The sequence below is a fragment of the Ascaphus truei genome, chromosome 6, assembly GCF_040206685.1.
Source record: "Ascaphus truei isolate aAscTru1 chromosome 6, aAscTru1.hap1, whole genome shotgun sequence".
Classification (NCBI taxonomy): domain Eukaryota; kingdom Metazoa; phylum Chordata; class Amphibia; order Anura; family Ascaphidae; genus Ascaphus; species Ascaphus truei.
In genome coordinates, this window is record NC_134488.1 from 59,919,197 (window position 1) to 59,938,216 (window position 19,020).

The window sequence follows — 19,020 nt, forward strand, 5'->3', positions numbered from 1 at the left end:
GAAATCATACATTGATCCGATTGTATCTTCCCCGACATCTCTGAAATACAGCAAACACATGATGGTCAAAGATGGCACCTTACTAGATATGCATCCGTGACAACGCGTTACGCAGCTCTATATGATTGTGTAGATACACACGTCAGTCACTTATATGTTAGAAGTAAAACTGTTCATCAGTATGTAATGTTTCTTTAAATTTGTAGCAGGCATAACTATGTATAAGAAGTGAACGTTGCCTGTATACTGAAAGATGTGCGCGCACATCTTTGTGTGCGCACGCACTTCACGCTTGGCTCCACTAACTGTTAGCGCATGCGCAAAACAAAGCGTACGTTGTGCGTTCAATACATGTTGAAAATACCAGTAAACATAACATCTTTATTTCAAATACAATGAAGACGAAACTACATTCGTTCTAAACGAGTACATCTGTATTCTTTTTAAACAGACGTGTTTGAACAGAAAGCACGGCCGATAACACAATGCGCAAATGCAATACGTGTGACGTCATGTTAAGCCAGCGTGAAACGCACGCTAACACTCCTCCCACTCAATTAACATTCGGCTAACGCCCAGGGTACGCCTACAAACACTGAGCCGCACGCATCACACACTGCAGTTACCGTTACTATAACAAAACATGACAGCCAATAGGCTTTGAGGCGCGCACGTCGCTTGGGGGCGGGACTTACATCACTAATCCTTTTTAAGGACGCCTTGGCCCATGACAAGGGTCCCACGTCATACGTGGTGGACCCGGTTTTCAATGTTGTAGATGTTGCATGATAACAAAACAGGTATGTGTTAGAGTAATGGTAAAATGTTGCTAATATGTTTAAAGGGATAGGAAAGTACGTATATTTATTCCGTCAGCAATGTGTACTACTCTTTCAGGTCCTACTATATTGTATTAGGAAACAATTTGTTTGTGATCGCTACATGTTATGCAGTCTGCAATGTTACGCTGTATCCACGCATTGAAAGTGAAAATGGTGGTTACAAAAAAAAAATAAATTTAAACGCAGAGTCAACGCATAACGATTGTTATATTTACCATTCTTCTAGAATTAACTCTTCGCCTGGCTGCAACTGGTCGCTCCAGAAATGCAAGCCATTTTCATCCACGCTTAACCCAACCGCTGAATCCAGTATGGCACATATCTCCTCCAGGATGCGCTCATAGGAATCGCCACTGCTTTCTTCAAATAATTGGTCGGGAGGTAGGTTCATTTCTTCCGGTTCCCATTCCAATGCAATTTCAGCTGAAAGGCTTGGTACATAATCATAGTACTTTTGTTCTTGTACAATGTGGGTTTCAGGAATGGAGGCTGCAGATATTGCAGCACGTATCGATTCAAACGGATCAGTAGTAGCGGATACATTGCTATTGCCATTAGGAATAAATATGCCTTTCACGACAATATAAGTGCCGTCTTTCAGGAGAAATTGTTTTTCCGGGGCAATCTTCCAGAAACCATAGGTGTGTTGTAGCTTATCCTGGTCACGTTCAAAAAAGTCATTACTTGATAAAGTGAATCTTATTGAGGAATTAAAATTCCGTGCATGCTTACGGTCTTGGTAATAAGGATATTTTGCTCGAATGAAATCATCGATTTGGCGTGTGCTTGCTTTCTGTCCGCGACTGTTCAAGATGGCTTCACAGATCATGTACTTATACCCTAAAAGGGGATTAATATTGTTAACGAATTCATCAGCCATGTCTGAGTAGCACAAAAGCTGTGTGCAGGTCTGTGTTATTTGCTCATCAAAATGAATGTGCTGAATGGCTAACAAACTCCTGTTTTTCCTTGTCAAGGTCAACAAAAGTAACTACTTTGACTCCTTATTTCAAACGCCAATTGGATTTGTTTGTCTAATTGGGTTAACAGTTGTGGTTCGTGATATGGGACTGTGGGAGAAACATTTCTCCTTCTTTTATCTCGTTTGTGAAAAACATCCCTAGACTGTGAATGCGTTCACATAGTGTTTTTTTGAAAACTAACAAAGACCAGTGTGTGAAAATATTTCTTAGCCAGGCATATCAGTAAAAACACACCTGCAAAAAGAAATGTTTTTTCCCCGCTTACATTTCTGTGTGTATGTGAAAGTCTGGTTAACTCCCTGTCTGCATGAGTTTAAATACGTGTGTATATATATATATATATATATATATATATATATATATATATATATAAATATATCTCTTATAAAAATATATATATATTTATATATAATATTTTATTTTTTTTTATATTGCAGGAGTACACACAACATTGATGGCATTAAGTATACCTTGTATGAAACCTATTTAAATGGTGAGAAACATGATTGAATGAAGTAATAAACATTTGTTTAAGCACAATACTGTTAGAGTCTCATACTTAGGATATTTCTCAAACATTAGGCCTGTATTATTAAAATAGTGTGCTTTCACAAGGAAGCATGAAGTGTATTAGTTTGTGTATACCAGTTTATATAGTACTATATATATATATATATATATATATATATATATATATATATATATATATATATATATATATATACACACATATATACATATATATACACACATATATATACACACATATATATACACACATATACATATATATATATATACACACATATATACATATATATACACACATATATATACACACATATATATACACACATATACATATATATATATATACACACTCACACACTCACACTCACACTCACACTCACACTCACTCAGTGTGTGTGTGTGTGTGTGTGTATATATATTATTATACATTCTGAGATGTTATAGAAACGAACACACAACTGATTAAAGGACAAAATTACAATGGCCAAGCAAGGCAAAGGTAAGTAATAATTTACACATAATCCTGCTGTACACGTACAAGAAAGATGTTTGCACTTACTTAGGTGTTTTAATAATTGCATGTGACTAATATGCATATGCAATTCTTACATCAATTAACACACCCAAATGCAATGTTTTGCTGCAAAGTCAATGGCAGCTTCTCTAAACTTAGCAACTGGCTCCTGGTGGACCATTACTGAACAGACGATTACAACATAAATATTTATAACACAATTAATTATGAGTGTTAACATTTCCAAAACTTCACGTGTACAAGAACATAGTTGAAAGTTTGGAAACAACACAGTCTTCAGCATACATACAATAGTAATTAGATAATCTGAAGTCAACAAAACAAGGCCAAACACATATTTTCTGAATTATAACATTTATTTTTTTTGTTCCTTTTGCGAGCGAGTAACAGGCCTGCTTGTTGTCTCTTGAATTTTCCTTTTTCTTTTGCCACCAACTTTAGGCACAACAGAGCCACTTTGAGTGGCCTCTGGCACTTCACGGGCAGGGCTTGTGGCCAGTGACTGTTCACCTACGGGGCTTGTGGCCAGTGACTCACCTACAGGGCTTGTGGCCAGTGACTCACCTACAGGGCTTGTGGGCAGTGATTCACCTACAGGGCTTGTGGCCAGTGACTCACCTACAGGGCTTGTGGGCAGTGATTCACCTACAGGGCTTTTGGGCAGCGATTCACCTACAGGGCTTTTGGGCAGCGATTCACCTACAGGGCTTTTGGGCAGCGACTCACCTACAGGGCTTTTGGGTAGTGACTGTTCACGGACAGGGCTTGTGCCCAGTGACACATGTGAGCAAGTTGGTAGACACTGCACAAGTGATGGTTGGTCTGTTTCATGTGTGTCTTGTTTTGTTTTTGTCGCCTCCTTTGTAGGTGTCTGCTGCTGAATTTGTAGAGATGGCAGCGGTAGGATGTCATCAGGAACCTGCACAGCAATGTCTGCTACTTGACCGGTAACATTTGGGCCTGGTGAATGAATCTCAGATGAATGTGGTGAAAACTGACCTGCATGAACAGATCCTGGCTGGGAGGTGTTGAATTGTGGTACATTAGTCATTCTCCAGTAATTAGCTTGTGTTTGCTGAACAACTAATGCTTCGAATGAGGTGTTGATTTTTTGCAACTGTTTAGGCACTTCAATGAAGACTCTGTGGAGATGTGCCAATTGTGATACTGTTTCTTCCTGCAGTCCAATCATCCTTTCCAGCACTGTCATCATGTCTGAATGGCGACGATTTTCTGCGTCCACTATTTTTCCCTCTGAAGCTACAATTGCATCGTATGTGGAAGTTGATGGACGATTTGGCGGTACAACAGTTTCTATTGGCACCTCTTCATGGTCACATGATTGTATTTCAGTCTCTTCTGTGGCGTCATCCTCATCATACTCATCATCCTCATCACCATGATGTTCTAAAAAGAAATGTACACATTATTAAATGGCATGTTAATGTATGCTGTGTTACTATGTAATTGTACTGTGTCCTAAGTAACACCTAACATGTTAGCATACGTTTTATAACCTCATTAAAAACTACCTTGACTTACGAATAATGTTTGGACTCAGTATGAAATATGAATGAATGAAAAGTTGCTCTAAACTCAGAAGTCCTACATGATAATTAACATCACTAACACAATACATGTTGCCTTACACTTAATTTTCACTGACACTAAGTAATCCTATTTAAAGAAGATGTGCAAAACAAATAATGCACATGACAACATAACATATAGAAGAGCACATATTATATGGCCAGCAAATGATACACTCACCTTCTAGTAGTGTTGAGCTGGCTGACCCAGGTGAAGACACTTGTTCCATCTCAGGTGACACATGTCCTCCAGGGGCAACTATATATAACAATAACATAAGTTTTACATTTACATGTGTAAATATTGAACAAACACTTATTGTATGTTCTGTATTTATGATTAACTAACAACATCAGTTCCTTAACCGAAAATGTGTGTGAAAGTGAACATAAATAGTTGTAATAACACTGTACATGCCTGTGTACTTAGAATTTTTGAGTTCCCTAACATACAACATACTATGTTTCTGCAGTAATGCGTGAGGATAAATAGATTAAATGAGTACATAAAAATCATATGTTGTGTAGTGATATCAGTATCATAATGTACATAACTATCATGAGATGACCATTCACAATGGTTATCATGAAGGTGGTCATATTGCAAAAAGTGTTGTTTTTGGTAGAGGATATGTGTGGTACATTAATCGAAGATGTGGCACACCTGAATGTGGCTGTGACTCAACAAGACAACACATGCAGTGTGTGATAATGTGTCTTTCATAGTAGTTCAACTATAGATATGAGTGAACTAATGTGTGACGTACGCTTTGATAAGTAATGAGTTGTTGGGGCATTTAGTAGCTAGAGTTAAGCTTTCCAATGAGTGTGATTAACTTCAGTTGTGCTATTCAGGTTGTAAGAAAGGTATTCCCTTCCCCAAAAAGCCTAATCAGCCACACCTTTCAATGACTTGAAACAGGTGCAAATGGTGTGAACTAAGTTGACCGTGAAATGAGGCTGTAATTAGTGTGTGTGCTGAACCCCACCCCCTCTGTTGAAGTGTATGCTGTGATGAGATATTAATTGCAGCTGCTTTAACACAATGGTAGATGAGCTAAGTAGTCATCTGCAGTGTTTAAGTTATGAAAACAATGACATAACATATGATACGTGTGCCTCATTATGCTGTCTGTATATGACATAAAGCAAAAATGGACCTTTTCATAAGCAACTATAGATGTGTTAGTGCCAGTGATGTTTGTAGGCCGTTACATGCAATTTCTTTGATGCATGCTTAAAATAGGCAGTAATGTCATGTTTGTCGGAGTAAAATCAATAAAATACACAATAATATGATACATATTTCTGTTCTGTACCTGTAGCTACTAATAATTTCTCATGAACATGTGTTACACGTGTACTACCCTGTTGTTCCCCATCTTCGCCCACCATCAATTGCTTCCACTGCAGCTATGCATTTTGGGAATTCACATGTAAATGAGCACGCAATGGCACGTGCTATATTAGTTACTGCTTTTAGTAGGACTACTACATATATGTCTATTTTGAGATATATATATACAGAATCAGACATATACATATATAGATGCAGGTATGCTTATATTGTGAAGACAGTATAAAAAGCAGTGTAAATATGCAAAATAACTGTAAGCAACGACACGCCTAGTACAGTAATATTTATCACCTGCTGGAAATTGTGACGGATAAATTCCAATGTCACGGTCACCAGCCAAGCCTTCCACGACGACGGTAAGTAATTTTGGCCGAAGCAGCTCCTCCAATGGAGTCAATATGAGACGTTGTGGTGTGGGCCCACCTCCAGTGCCAGTAGCATGCACGCGTTGGTCTTGTATTTTCTTTTTCAATTTGGACCTAATATCATCAAATCTTTTCCGACAATGATACTTGTCCCTGACACTATTCCCACAGGCATTGACACCAATGACTATTGTGTCCCACATTTCTTTTTTGCTTGCTGCACTTGTCCGCCCTTGAAAAACATATAAAAGATATGAGGTAAATGAATAATAATATAAGCACCAGTTTCCTACACTGCTAGCTGTTCCAAGTGATAGCAAACATGCTGTTTTATGTGTAATATGTGCAGCACATGAGCATTCACTACTAAACCTATACATGTAAGCAAGGTTGCATTCATATTGTATGCAGTTCTGGCAAATTGACCGCCTGTGTTTATTTGTCCTTGTAAGGCATGATAAAAAGCTGTGTTTCCACACTAATGAACATAGAAAGATATTGTGTACCCATATTTGCATATGAACAAAACTCAGATGACCTAGGATCACATGTATTTGAATAATAAATGTAAAGTTACACTTACCTACTAAATGTCCATATATACTGTCATAGTGCTCCAGAATGCCAGTGACAAGAGCCCTATTTTCCTGGTCATTGAAGCGAGGATTACGTGGCTTCTCCACACGTTTTTTCCGAGCAGGTTTAGGGTCAGAGCTTGGCTGGTGCTGACTGGACTCTCCTTCTTCCAATGGAAGAGCCTCCAAAAGCTGGCCACCAGCAAGCACGCCACCACCATCCACCCCATCAGCAACTGCGCCACCAGCAGCACTCCCAGCACCAGCACTCCCACTCCTAGCACCAGCACTCACACTCCTAGCACCAGCACTCACACTCCTAGCACCAGCACTCACACTCCTAGCACCAGCACTCCCACTCCCAGCAACAGCACTCCCACTCCCAGCAACAGCACTCCCACTCCCAGCAACAGCACTCCCACTCCCAGCAACAGCACTCCCACTCCCAGCAACAGCACTCCCACTCCCAGCAACACCACTCGGTGCACCAGCAACATCACTCCCCTGAACAGTACGTTCACTCCGACGCGTACTCCCACGAGTAGCACTCCCACTCCCACCAGCATCACTCTTCCCACGCTTTGCGGGCATACTTCCAGCACTCACAAAAAACAGACAAGAAATGTACAGGCAATCACACGACCCACTTCCACATATAAAACAAGACAAAGATGTAAACAAAACAACAAAGGACAAAGCTCACCCAATACACAACAAGTCTCTCAGTCAATATGCAAATGTTCAATCGTCCAGCTCTGTGCGTCTCTCTCTCTCTCTCACTCCCAACAACACAGAGAATGATTAGCAGTACACGTTGCCTTTAAATATGGCGCGCAATCCAAAACATGCTTGTTTCGCCTGATTCAGCAAGATTTGTGATTGTGCAACCTAACAGCACCCCGCCACGCACGCCGATACACCTGTGTGTGATCGGCTCATCATCGTGAGAGTGGGCGGATTTGTTTTCTGGTTGATTTTGAATGTATTCGGCACTTACTGCATACGGAGAGGGAAAAACGCCAATAACATGACTAATCGATAAGCTTGCCGATTTCACATAATCGTCGCTTACTGCATGAGGCCCTTAGACTGGACTCTGAGAGTCGCCTCACAACTTTATCTACAGTTGGAGCACCCAAGAAACCAATACAGGTTCTGGGCTACCTGGGCATTAACTGGGGCACCCCCCTTAACCTAGGGACCCTTATAGTTACGGGGACACTTTACACCTCTTTGCCCCATTTACCTTTCTGGGCTATGCTGAAGCAGGTAACCCTAGCAGTGAGTCGCGCAAGCATTTTCAAGGGGAGATATTGCCGGGACAATGTGCTTACACTGAAACTCATGCCCTAGCAATCCCTGCTCACTGGCATCCCTGGAAAGGTAAAAACACAAAAAATCTTTATTGTCGCAAATTACAAGTTATGCATATACGGTTACTGGGCTCAAGAGCTGACACTCCCGAGCCCTCATACTCGGATCAGAGGTAACCAAAACAGGGCTTAACCTTAATTAAGAGCCTAGCTACCACCCCACCATCACACACTGAGCCTCTGATTGGGCCACCTGTGCTGAAGTAGGGACTGATTGAACAACCTGTGCTGAAGCAGGGACAGATTGAGCCACCTGTGCTGAAGCAGGCATATCATGAAAACGTGACTTGAGCCTTAGTCTTCAAACTCCTTATGGCAGTGGTGGGATTCTGCTGGTTCGTGCAAACCTTTTACTAAAATTTCACAAGTTCGCCGAACCGGTGCTTAATTCTCTCATCTGTCCGGGTGGCGCGCGGCGTCATCAGCATCTCCTGGCATCTTTTCCCTGCATAACTTCTCAATATTGCCATGTCGCATCAATGGCGCCACGTTGCATGCCAACGGGAATGCCACATGACGTAACCGCATCACCTGACGCCACGTTGCAATGGCAACAGGACGCTACGTGACGTCATGACATTACGCAATGCTACGTTGCCATGGCAATGCGGAGCCATGTGACGCCGCGCAGCCATGTTGAAAAGATTTGCAGGGGGAACATGCGATGCTGGAGCATGCTGGGAGACGCCGCCCGCCACCCGCTCAGTTGAATGGGAGATGTGAGGGGGAGATCTGGGGGAGATGTGAGAGGGAGATCTGGGGGAGATGTGAGGGGGAGATCTGGGGGAGATGTGAGGGAGAGATCTGGGGGACATGTGAGGGAGAGATCTGGGGGAGATGTGAGGGAGAGATCTGGGGGAGATGTGAGGGAGAGATCTGGGGACATGTGAGGGAGAGATCTGGGGGAGATGTGAGGGAGAGATCTGGGGGAGATGTGAGGGAGAGATCTGGGAGAGATGTGAGGGAGAGATCTGGGGGAGATGTGAGGGAGAGATCTGGGGGAGATGTGAGAGGGAGATCTGGGGGAAATGTGAGGAAGAGATCTGGGGGAGATGTGAGGGAGAGATCTGGGGGAGATGTGAGGAAGAGATCTGGGGGAGATGTGAGGAAGAGATCTGGGGGAGATGTGAGGAAGAGATCTGGGGGAGATGTGAGGGAGAGATCTGGGGACATGTGAGGGAGAGATCTGGGGGAGATGTGAGGGAGAGATCTGGGGGAGATGTGAGGGAGAGATCTGGGGGAGATGTGAGGGAGAGGTTTGGGGGAGATGTGAGGGAGGGGTTTGGGGGAGAGATCTGGGGGAGATGTGAGGGAGAGATCTGGGGGAGATGTGAGGGAGAGATCTGGGGGAGATGTGAGGGAGAGATCTGGGGGAGATGTGAGGGAGAGATCTGGGGGAGATGTGAGGGAGAGATCTGGGGACATGTGAGGGAGAGATCTGGGGGAGATGTGAGGGAGAGATCTGGGGACATGTGAGGGAGAGATCTGGGGGAGATGTGAGGGAGAGATCTGGGGGAGATGTGAGGGAGAGATCTGGGGGAGATGTGAGGGAGAGATCTGGGGGAGATGTTAGGGAGAGATTTGGGGGAGATGTGAGGGAGAGATCTGGGGGAGATGTGAGGGAGAGATCTGGGGGAGATGTGAGGGAGAGATCTGGGAGAGATGTGAGGGAGAGATCTGGGGGAGATGTGAGGGAGAGATCTGGGGGAGATGTGAGGGAGAGATCTGGGAGAGATGTGAGGGAGAGATCTGGGGGAGATGTGAGGGAGAGATCTGGGGACATGTGAGGGAGAAATCTGGGGGAGATGTGAGGGAGAGATCTGGGGGAGATGTGAGGGAGAGATTTGGGGACATGTGAGGGAGAGATCTGGGGGAGATGTGAGGGAGAGATCTGGGGGAGATGTGAGGGAGAGATCTGGGGGAGATGTGAGGGAGAGATCTGGGGGAGATGTGAGGGAGAGATCTGGGGGAGATGTGAGGGAGAGATCTGGGGACATGTGAGGGAGAGATCTGGGGGAGATGTGAGGGAGAGATCTGGGGGAGATGTGAGGGAGAGATCTGGGGGAGATGTGAGGGAGAGATCTGGGGGAGATGTGAGGGAGAGATCTGGGGACATGTGAGGGAGAGATCTGGGGGAGATGTGAGGGAGATGTGAGGGAGAGATCTGGGGACATGTGAGGGAGAGATCTGGGGGAGATGTGAGGGAGAGATCTGGGGGAGATGTGAGGGAGAGATCTGGGGGACATGTGAGGGAGAGATCTGGGGGAGATGTGAGGGAGAGATCTGGGGGAGATGTGAGGGAGAGATCTGGGGACATGTGAGGGAGAGATCTGGGGGAGATGTGAGGGAGAGATCTGGGGGAGATGTGAGGGAGAGATCTGGGAGAGATGTGAGGGAGAGATCTGGGGGAGATGTGAGGGAGAGGTCTGGGGACATGTGAGGGAGAGATCTGGGGGAGATGTGAGGGAGAGATCTGGGGGAGATGTCAGGGAGAGATCTGGGGGAGATGTGAGGGAGAGATCTGGGGACATGTGAGGGAGAGATCTGGGAGAGATGTGAGGGAGAGATCTGGGGACATGTGAGGGAGAGATCTGGGGGAGATGTGAGGGAGAGATCTGGGGGAGATGTGAGGGAGAGATCTGGGAGAGATGTGAGGGAGAGATCTGGGGGAGATGTGAGGGAGAGATCTGGGGGAGATGTGAGGGAGAGATCTGGGGGAGATGTGAGGGAGAGATCTGGGGACATGTGAGGGAGAGATCTGGGGGAGATGTGAGGGAGATATCTGGGGGAGATGTGAGGGAGAGATCTGGGGGAGATGTGAGGGAGAGATCTGGGGACATGTGAGGGAGAGATCTGGGAGAGATGTGAGGGAGAGATCTGGGGACATGTGAGGGAGAGATCTGGGGGAGATGTGAGGGAGAGATCTGGGGGAGATATGAGGGAGAGATCTGGGAGAGATGTGAGGGAGAGATCTGGGGGAGATGTGAGGGAGAGATCTGGGGGAGATGTGAGGGAGAGATCTGGGGGAGATGTGAGGGAGAGGTTTGGGGGAGATGTGAGGGAGAGGTTTGGGGGAGAGATCTGGGGGAGATGTGAGGGAGAGATCTGGGGGAGATGTGAGGGAGAGATCTGGGGGAGATGTGAGGGAGAGATCTGGGGGAGATGTGAGGGAGAGATCTGGGGGAGATGTGAGGGAGAGATCTGGGGACATGTGAGGGAGAGATCTGGGGGAGATGTGAGGGAGAGATCTGGGGACATGTGAGGGAGAGATCTGGGGGAGATGTGAGGGAGAGATCTGGGGGAGATGTGAGGGAGAGATCTGGGGGAGATGTGAGGGAGAGATCTGGGGGAGATGTTAGGGAGAGATTTGGGGGAGATGTGAGGGAGAGATCTGGGGGAGATGTGAGGGAGAGATCTGGGGGAGATGTGAGGGAGAGATCTGGGAGAGATGTGAGGGAGAGATCTGGGGGAGATGTGAGGGAGAGATCTGGGGGAGATGTGAGGGAGAGATCTGGGAGAGATGTGAGGGAGAGATCTGGGGGAGATGTGAGGGAGAGATCTGGGGACATGTGAGGGAGAAATCTGGGGGAGATGTGAGGGAGAGATCTGCGGGAGATGTGAGGGAGAGATCTGGGGACATGTGAGGGAGAGATCTGGGGGAGATGTGAGGGAGAGATCTGGGGGAGATGTGAGGGAGAGATCTGGGGGAGATGTGAGGGAGAGATCTGGGGGAGATGTGAGGGAGAGATCTGGGGACATGTGAGGGAGAGATCTGGGGGAGATGTGAGGGAGAGATCTGGGGGAGATGTGAGGGAGAGATCTGGGGGAGATGTGAGGGAGAGATCTGGGGGAGATGTGAGGGAGAGATCTGGGGACATGTGAGGGAGAGATCTGGGGGAGATGTGAGGGAGATGTGAGGGAGAGATCTGGGGACATGTGAGGGAGAGATCTGGGGGAGATGTGAGGGAGAGATCTGGGGGAGATGTGAGGGAGAGATCTGGGGGACATGTGAGGGAGAGATCTGGGGGAGATGTGAGGGAGAGATCTGGGGGAGATGTGAGGGAGAGATCTGGGGACATGTGAGGGAGAGATCTGGGGGGATGTGAGGGAGAGATCTGGGGGAGATGTGAGGGAGAGATCTGGGAGAGATGTGAGGGAGAGATCTGGGGGAGATGTGAGGGAGAGATCTGGGGACATGTGAGGGAGAGATCTGGGGGAGATGTGAGGGAGAGATCTGGGGGAGATGTCAGGGAGAGATCTGGGGGAGATGTGAGGGAGAGATCTGGGGACATGTGAGGGAGAGATCTGGGAGAGATGTGAGGGAGAGATCTGGGGACATGTGAGGGAGAGATCTGGGGGAGATGTGAGGGAGAGATCTGGGGGAGATGTGAGGGAGAGATCTGGGAGAGATGTGAGGGAGAGATCTGGGGGAGATGTGAGGGAGAGATCTGGGGGAGATGTGAGGGAGAGATCTGGGGGAGATGTGAGGGAGAGATCTGGGGACATGTGAGGGAGAGATCTGGGGGAGATGTGAGGGAGATATCTGGGGGAGATGTGAGGGAGAGATCTGGGGGAGATGTGAGGGAGAGATCTGGGGACATGTGAGGGAGAGATCTGGGAGAGATGTGAGGGAGAGATCTGGGGACATGTGAGGGAGAGATCTGGGGGAGATGTGAGGGAGAGATCTGGGGGAGATGTGAGGGAGATGTGAGGGAGATGTGAGGGGGAGATGTGAGGGAGATGTGAGGGAGATGTGAGGGGGAGATGTGAGGGAGAGATCTGGGGGAGATGTGAGGGAGATGTGAGGGAGATGTGAGGGAGATGTGAAGGGGAGATGTGAGGGAGAGATCTGGGAGAGATGTGAGGGAGAGATCTGGGGGAGATGTGAGGGGGAGATGTGAGGGGGAGATGTGAGGGGGAGATCTGAGGATGCTGAGGGGGAGATGTGAGGGGGAGTTGTGAAGGGGAGATGTGAGGGGGATATCTGGGGGAGATGTGAGGGAGAGATCTGGGGGAGATGTGAGGGGGATATCTGGGGGAGATGTGAGCGAGAGATCTGGGGGAGATGTGAGGGGGAGATGTGAGGGGGAGATCTGAGGATGCTGAGGGGGAGATGTGAGGGGGAGATGTGAGGGGGATTGGGGGAGATGTGAGGATGATGAGGGGGACTGGGGGAGATATGATGAGGGGGAGAAGCTGATTGTGATTTTTCACTATAAAAGGGCAGTAAGGTGAGAGAGAACTGGTTGCTAAATTTTTTGAATCCCACCACTGCCTTAAGGCTAATATATCAATGTTAAGGAACCGTAAATATATGTCTGTTACTCTACTTTTTGCTTAATGTTACAGTTTCCTCTACGTGACACAAATTGTTAGTCGAAAAAGTTTATGCCACCTCAGATATATATGGGTATATTTTTTTTATGCAAACACAAGATGAAAAAATGAATGCAGAGATGTTAAATTTAATACATCTCATAATTTCTATATCGCATTACTTCCCCCTTATCCACCTACCGACATTCCCTAAATTGTGAGCAGAGAAACATAGGTGGGAAACTTGGAGCCAAGACCTTCGTGCATTGACACAAAGGGACGCAATTTAGGTCAAATTTGCTTGCCGCCAACTCATCATTCACTCTCCCCTCACCCCCTCCTCTTCCTCACTCGCTCTCCCCCCTCCTCACTCGCTGTCCCCCCTTCTTATCACTCGCTCTCCCCCTTCCTCCTCCTCACTTGCTCTCCCCCTTCCTCACTTGCTCTCCCCCTTCCTCATCCTCCTCCTCATTTGCTCTCTCATCTCCTCCTCATCACTTGCTCTCCCCATCTCGTTCTCCTCCCTCACTCTCCCCCTTCCTCCTTCTCACTTGCTCTCCCCCTCCTCCTCATCACTTGCTCTCCGCTCCTAACCTTCCTCCTCACTCACCCCCTTCCTCCTCCTCACTTGCTTTCCCCCCTTCCTCCTCATTAGTCGCTCTCCCCCTCCTCATCCTCCTCATCACTCGTACCCCCCCTCCTCCATCATTCGCTCACCCCCTTCCTCCTCCTCACTCATGCCTCCCCCTTCCTCCACCTCACTCGCACTCCACATTCCTCCTCAACACTCGCTCTCCCCCCCTCAGCCTCCTTACTCGCTCTCCTCGCTTCCTCCTCTTCACTCACCCTCCCCCTCCTCCTCCTCGCTTGCTCTCTCCCCTCCTCATCACTCGCTCTTCCCCCTCTCATCCTCCTCACTCGCTCTCCACCTCCTCATCACTCACTCTCCTCCCTTCCTCCTCCTCACTTGCTTTCCCCCCTTCCTCCTCATCACTCGCTCTCCCCCTTCCTCCTCCTCACTTGCTTTTCCCCCTCCTGCTCATCACTCACACTCCTCCTCCTCCTCGCCCTCCTTCTCCTCATCACTCGCTCTCCCCCCCCCCTCAGCCTCCCTACTCGCTCTCCTCGATTCCTCCTCCTCACTCACGCTCCCCCCTTCCTCCTGTTCACTGGTACACCCCGTCCTCCTTACTTGCTCTCCGCCCTTCCTCTTCACTCGCTTTCCCCCTCGTCCTCATCACTCGCACTCCACCTTCCTCCTCAATTATTCTCCCCCCCCCTTGTCGTCCCACTCACTCTCCCCCCTCCTCCTCATCACTCACTCTCCTCCCCACTTGTCATCCTACTCGCTCTCCTCCTCCTTCTCGCTTGCTCTCCCCCTCCTCCTCATCACTCACTATCCCCCTCCTCACTCGCTCTCCCCCTTCCTCCTCACTCGCAATCCCCCCTCTAGCTCATTACTCACACTCCCCCCACTTTCTCCTCACCTGCTCATTCCCCCTCCTCCTCGCTCCCCCTCCCACTCGTTCTCCCCCCTCAACCTCCTTACTCACTCTCCCCCTTCCTCCTCCTCACATACTCTCTCCCCCTCCTCATCACACGCTCTCCCCCTCCTCACTCGGTCTCCCCCCTTCCTCCTCACTCGGTCTCCCCCTCATCCTCCTCACTCTGTCTCCCCCTCCTCCTCCTCACTCGCTCTCCCCCACCCCTCATCCTCCTCACTCGCTCTTCCCCTTCCTCCTCATCACTCACGCTCCCCCCTCGTCCTCCTCACTCTCTCTCCTCACTTCCACCTCCTCACTCTCCTCCTCCTTTTCATCAATCGCTCTCCCCCTTCCTCCTCCTCACTCGCTCTCCCCTCTCCTCATCATTCGCGCTCTCCCCCTTCTCATCACTCACTCTCCTCCCCTCATCCACTCTCCCTCTCCCCCTAAATCGCTCTCTCCCCCTACGTCCTCACTTGCTCTCCTCCTCCTCCTCACTCCCACTTCCCCCTTCTCCTCACTCGCTCTCTCCCCTCCTCATCCTCATTCACTCTCCCCCCTTGTCCTCGCTCGTTCTCCTCCTCACTCGCTTTCCCCACCTCCCCTGCACTCCCTCTCCTCGCTTGCTCTCCCCACCTCCTCCTCTCCCCCCTTCTTTTCACTTGTTCTGACACCCTCCTCCTCACTTGCTCTGACCCCCTCCTCCTCACTCGCTCTGACCCCCTCCTCCTCACTCGCTATCTCCCTCCTCCTCACTCACTCTGCCCCCTCCTCACTTGCTTTCCCCCCTCCTCCTCCTCACTTGCTCTCCCCCTCCTCCTCCTCATTCTCCTCCCCTTGTCCTCCCCACTCGTTCTCCCCCCTCATTCTATCTTGCTCCCCCCCTCGTCCTCCTAATTTTCTCCAGCCCCTCCTCCTTCACTCTCCCCCTCCTCACTTGTTCTCCCCCATCCTCCTCACTCATTCTCCCCCCCCCCCTCGTCTTCCTCATACACTCTCCCCCTCCTCGCTCGCAGTTGGGTTTAGCAGCCACATTAATCTAGGTTTGAGCTCATATTTAGGATTAAAATACCTATTAAAGAGTTTAACAAAGTAATTAGGAAAATAAACTATGTGAAACCAGACAAATCTTGAAAAAGAAAAAACCCATGGAGGAAGAACTGCTCATTTAAATCAGTATCTGATTTAAAAAAGACTACTGTGTATCTGAAAAAAGAGAGTACAGGGATACCCCACATTACCGTACGCAATGGGACCGGAGCATGTATGTGTAGTAACACAGGCATACCCCACATTAACGTACGCAATGGGACCGGAGCATGTATGTGTAGTAACACAGGCATACACTGGCGACACGTTTTATTGCTAGCTGGCTAGTTCCGCAAGCCGGGAGATGTCCCGGCTTGCTAGCCAAATCCCCTCGGCGTGCCGCGCGTCACTGATGCGCGGTCACGCTTCATCGGGTGCCTGCGCCCCATGCACGCGTGCCCAGGGCTCCCCGAGGGAGCCCTGGTGTCCCGCGATGTGGGGGACGGCGGTGGGGGGTTCCGGGGGACCCGGCGGACCCGGAGAGGAGAGAGGGAAGCCCCGATCGGAGGACCGCTCCTCCGAGGCTTCGGCGCGCGCACGGGACAACCCGGCGCGCGCCCGGTTACTGTCGCGGCCGAGACCGGGTAAAGGTATGAATAAACTCGGCCGCGACAGTACCCCGCATTAACGTACGCAGTGGGACCGGAGCATGTATGTAACACAGGCATACCCCGCATTAACGTACGCAATGGGACCGGAGCATGTATGTAAAGCGAAAATGTACTTAAAGTGAAGCAGTACCTGTTTCCCACTTATTGATGCATGTACTGTACTGCAATCGTCATATACGTGCATAACTGATGTAAATAACACAGGTGTAACAGGCTCTATAGTCTCCCCGCTTGTGCACAGCTTCGGTACAGGTAGGGAGCCGGTATTGCTGTTCAGGATGTGCTGACAGGCGCATGCGTGAGCTGCCGTTTGCCTATTGGACGATATGTCCTTACTCGCGAGTGTACTTAAAGTGAGTGTCCTTAAACCGGGGGTATGCATGTATATTTACAAAACAGTGGGGGGAGCATTAGATCAGGAGGGACCAACTCCAGTCCACAGGGCCAGCATCAGGTCGGCCTTTAAGGATATCCCAGTTTCAGCACAGGTGGCTCAATCAGTCGTTTGAGCCACCTGCGCTGAAGCCGGGATATCCTTAAAACCTGACCTGTTGGTGGCCCTTGAGAACTGGAGGTGGCCCCTCCTGGATTAGACTTTTTAACTTTTGGCCATCTTGTACAAGGTGCAAAACATAAATGAGTTAACTAATTATCATGAATTTGTGTTTTATTTGTGCTTTCTAAAAGTGGACCTGATCCAGAGCGCAGGTACGATATGTGTGTGTGTGTACGTTTTATAGAAGAAGATAATCACCCCCATTGCAATCCTCTCACTGCCAGAGAGGCCTGAAAGACATTGCTAATAGCCATTTCAGGCCTGGCTTTCTGTAGCTGCCCTCTGCTACGAAATGGGTCTCAATCACCAAATGTCCAAAAATATTTCCAATGTCTATAGATTGCCTTTATAGATTTCCTTCTTTAAGCTGAACACAAACTTAATTGAGAAATGATTCACTAGTTTGGTTTTTGTGACCAAATATTGCTATAAAAACTTTGTACTGGACTTTTAAAATTACCCCTGTTGTGATATTTTCAAAACTACTTTACTTTATCAACCTTAATCCCAGAAACACTGAAATGACTGTAGGACATTTCCCCTAAGCACCTTATAACAGTAACAGTATGGGCCCGACTGTATATACATCTTTTTTGGCTCTAAATTGGCACACAGAAATCTCATTTTAAACTATGCTGGTATGGTCCTAAGTACTAACCTGACATTTCTCAATCTGAAACAGCAGCGTAAAAAATTAGGGGTTTTTCCATGTTTTTGGCACACGGCAATAGTCTGCACTTGGCGTACAGATGTTAATGGTATGTGCTCAAAAAAGAATGTTTCTGTGCTCCCCAAAAAAGGAGAAAGTGCATCAAAATTGGCTGCAAGTTCAACTTAGGGTAAACCTCAAAATAGAGTTGCTATGTATTAACCCAAAATATATTTCACGTATCTGGGGTGTTTCATTATATACGTAGGTTTACACAATGTAATATTTTTACAGTGTGGCTATTCTAAATAATACTGCACTAATAGTTTACATTTACAAATACTAGTTATTAATAAAACACTGCACACAATTCTGTTTTAATGTAAATTGTATCAATCAGGTTTTCAACATGAACCCCTACAACAAACGTCATTCAAAACAACAAAATATGCGTCATATGTACAGTATGAAGTCTTCTTACATAGGACGCACATTTTATGAAGGTTTATCATTCTTTTTAGCACAAAATATTTTAAAATATAATCTTAGTACAAAAGCCCCAGAATGTTTCCGTTCAATTAGCTAAAGTGACAGTCCCACATAATACAGCCTATTATAGGACAAAAATAACCAATGTCAGTGACATGTTAAAGAGAAGTCCTGCCTAAGACTACAGTGAACTAAGGATAGTGCCATGTTTAATAAATTAAATGCAGCTGGCACCTTTACAAAATAATTTTTAAACGTAACACTTCCAAATGCTTTAGCAATGGTTAACAAATGTCTTTTGCTGCTAAGACTGTTTGTCAATCATCAAAATTCGTAGCTTTTTTTTTAATATGCTTTGCTTCCAGCTGCGCAATTCCCTGCAAAAGAGAAGAGAGAGATTAATTTAAGAGTGGGCCCATTTTCTTTTATATTTCCAAAAGTAGTCTTCAACTACAGGTAGTTCTCCAACGGGGTCAGATCACAAAACACTTACTGTGGGAGTAGTAGAGCCACAACCTTATTACAATGCCATTTTAGATACATATATAGACCACACAGATACCCAACAAGCTCTGAGAAACCCCTAACATTACCACATTATATATATATGTGTGTGTGTGTGTGTGAATATGTATATAAGTGTCAAAACGAGTGCTAGTGGGCGTGGCTAAATGTA

At 47.3% G+C, this 19,020-nt stretch overlaps 3 protein-coding genes across 7 annotated transcripts in view; 1 reads left to right on the plus strand and 2 right to left on the minus strand.

Annotated features, from left to right (window-relative positions):
* Nucleotides 1-19,020, minus strand: part of LOC142497079 (uncharacterized) — a 98,960-nt gene that overhangs the window by 44,644 nt on the left and 35,296 nt on the right. The window lies entirely within an intron of this gene.
* The window catches only part of LAYN (layilin), a 48,494-nt gene that overhangs the window by 11,736 nt on the left and 17,738 nt on the right, over nucleotides 1-19,020 (plus strand). The window lies entirely within an intron of this gene.
* LOC142496621 (uncharacterized) lies at nucleotides 1,496-14,704 on the minus strand. Its single transcript, XM_075603284.1, has 5 exons — nucleotides 14,659-14,704; nucleotides 6,129-6,434; nucleotides 4,662-4,739; nucleotides 3,510-4,298; nucleotides 1,496-1,500 (listed from the first exon to the last, which is right to left on the minus strand). The coding sequence occupies exons 1-5, from the start codon at nucleotides 14,702-14,704 to the stop codon at nucleotides 1,496-1,498; spliced, it is 1,224 nt and encodes a 407-aa protein (XP_075459399.1).

What these genes read in the sequence shown, in the direction of transcription:
- LOC142496621 (XM_075603284.1), bottom strand. Translation starts at nt 14,704, where the DNA reads ATGAGGACGAGGGGGAAAGCGAGTGAAGAGGAAGGGCGGAGAGCAA. An exon ending in AGAGGAAGGGCGGAGAGCAA is followed by an intron (nt 6,435 to 14,658) that starts GTAAGGAGGACG and finishes ATGTTTTTCAAG; the next exon opens with GGCGGACAAGTGCAGCAAGC. An exon ending in TCCGTCACAATTTCCAGCAG is followed by an intron (nt 4,740 to 6,128) that starts GTGATAAATATT and finishes TGTTATATATAG; the next exon opens with TTGCCCCTGGAGGACATGTG.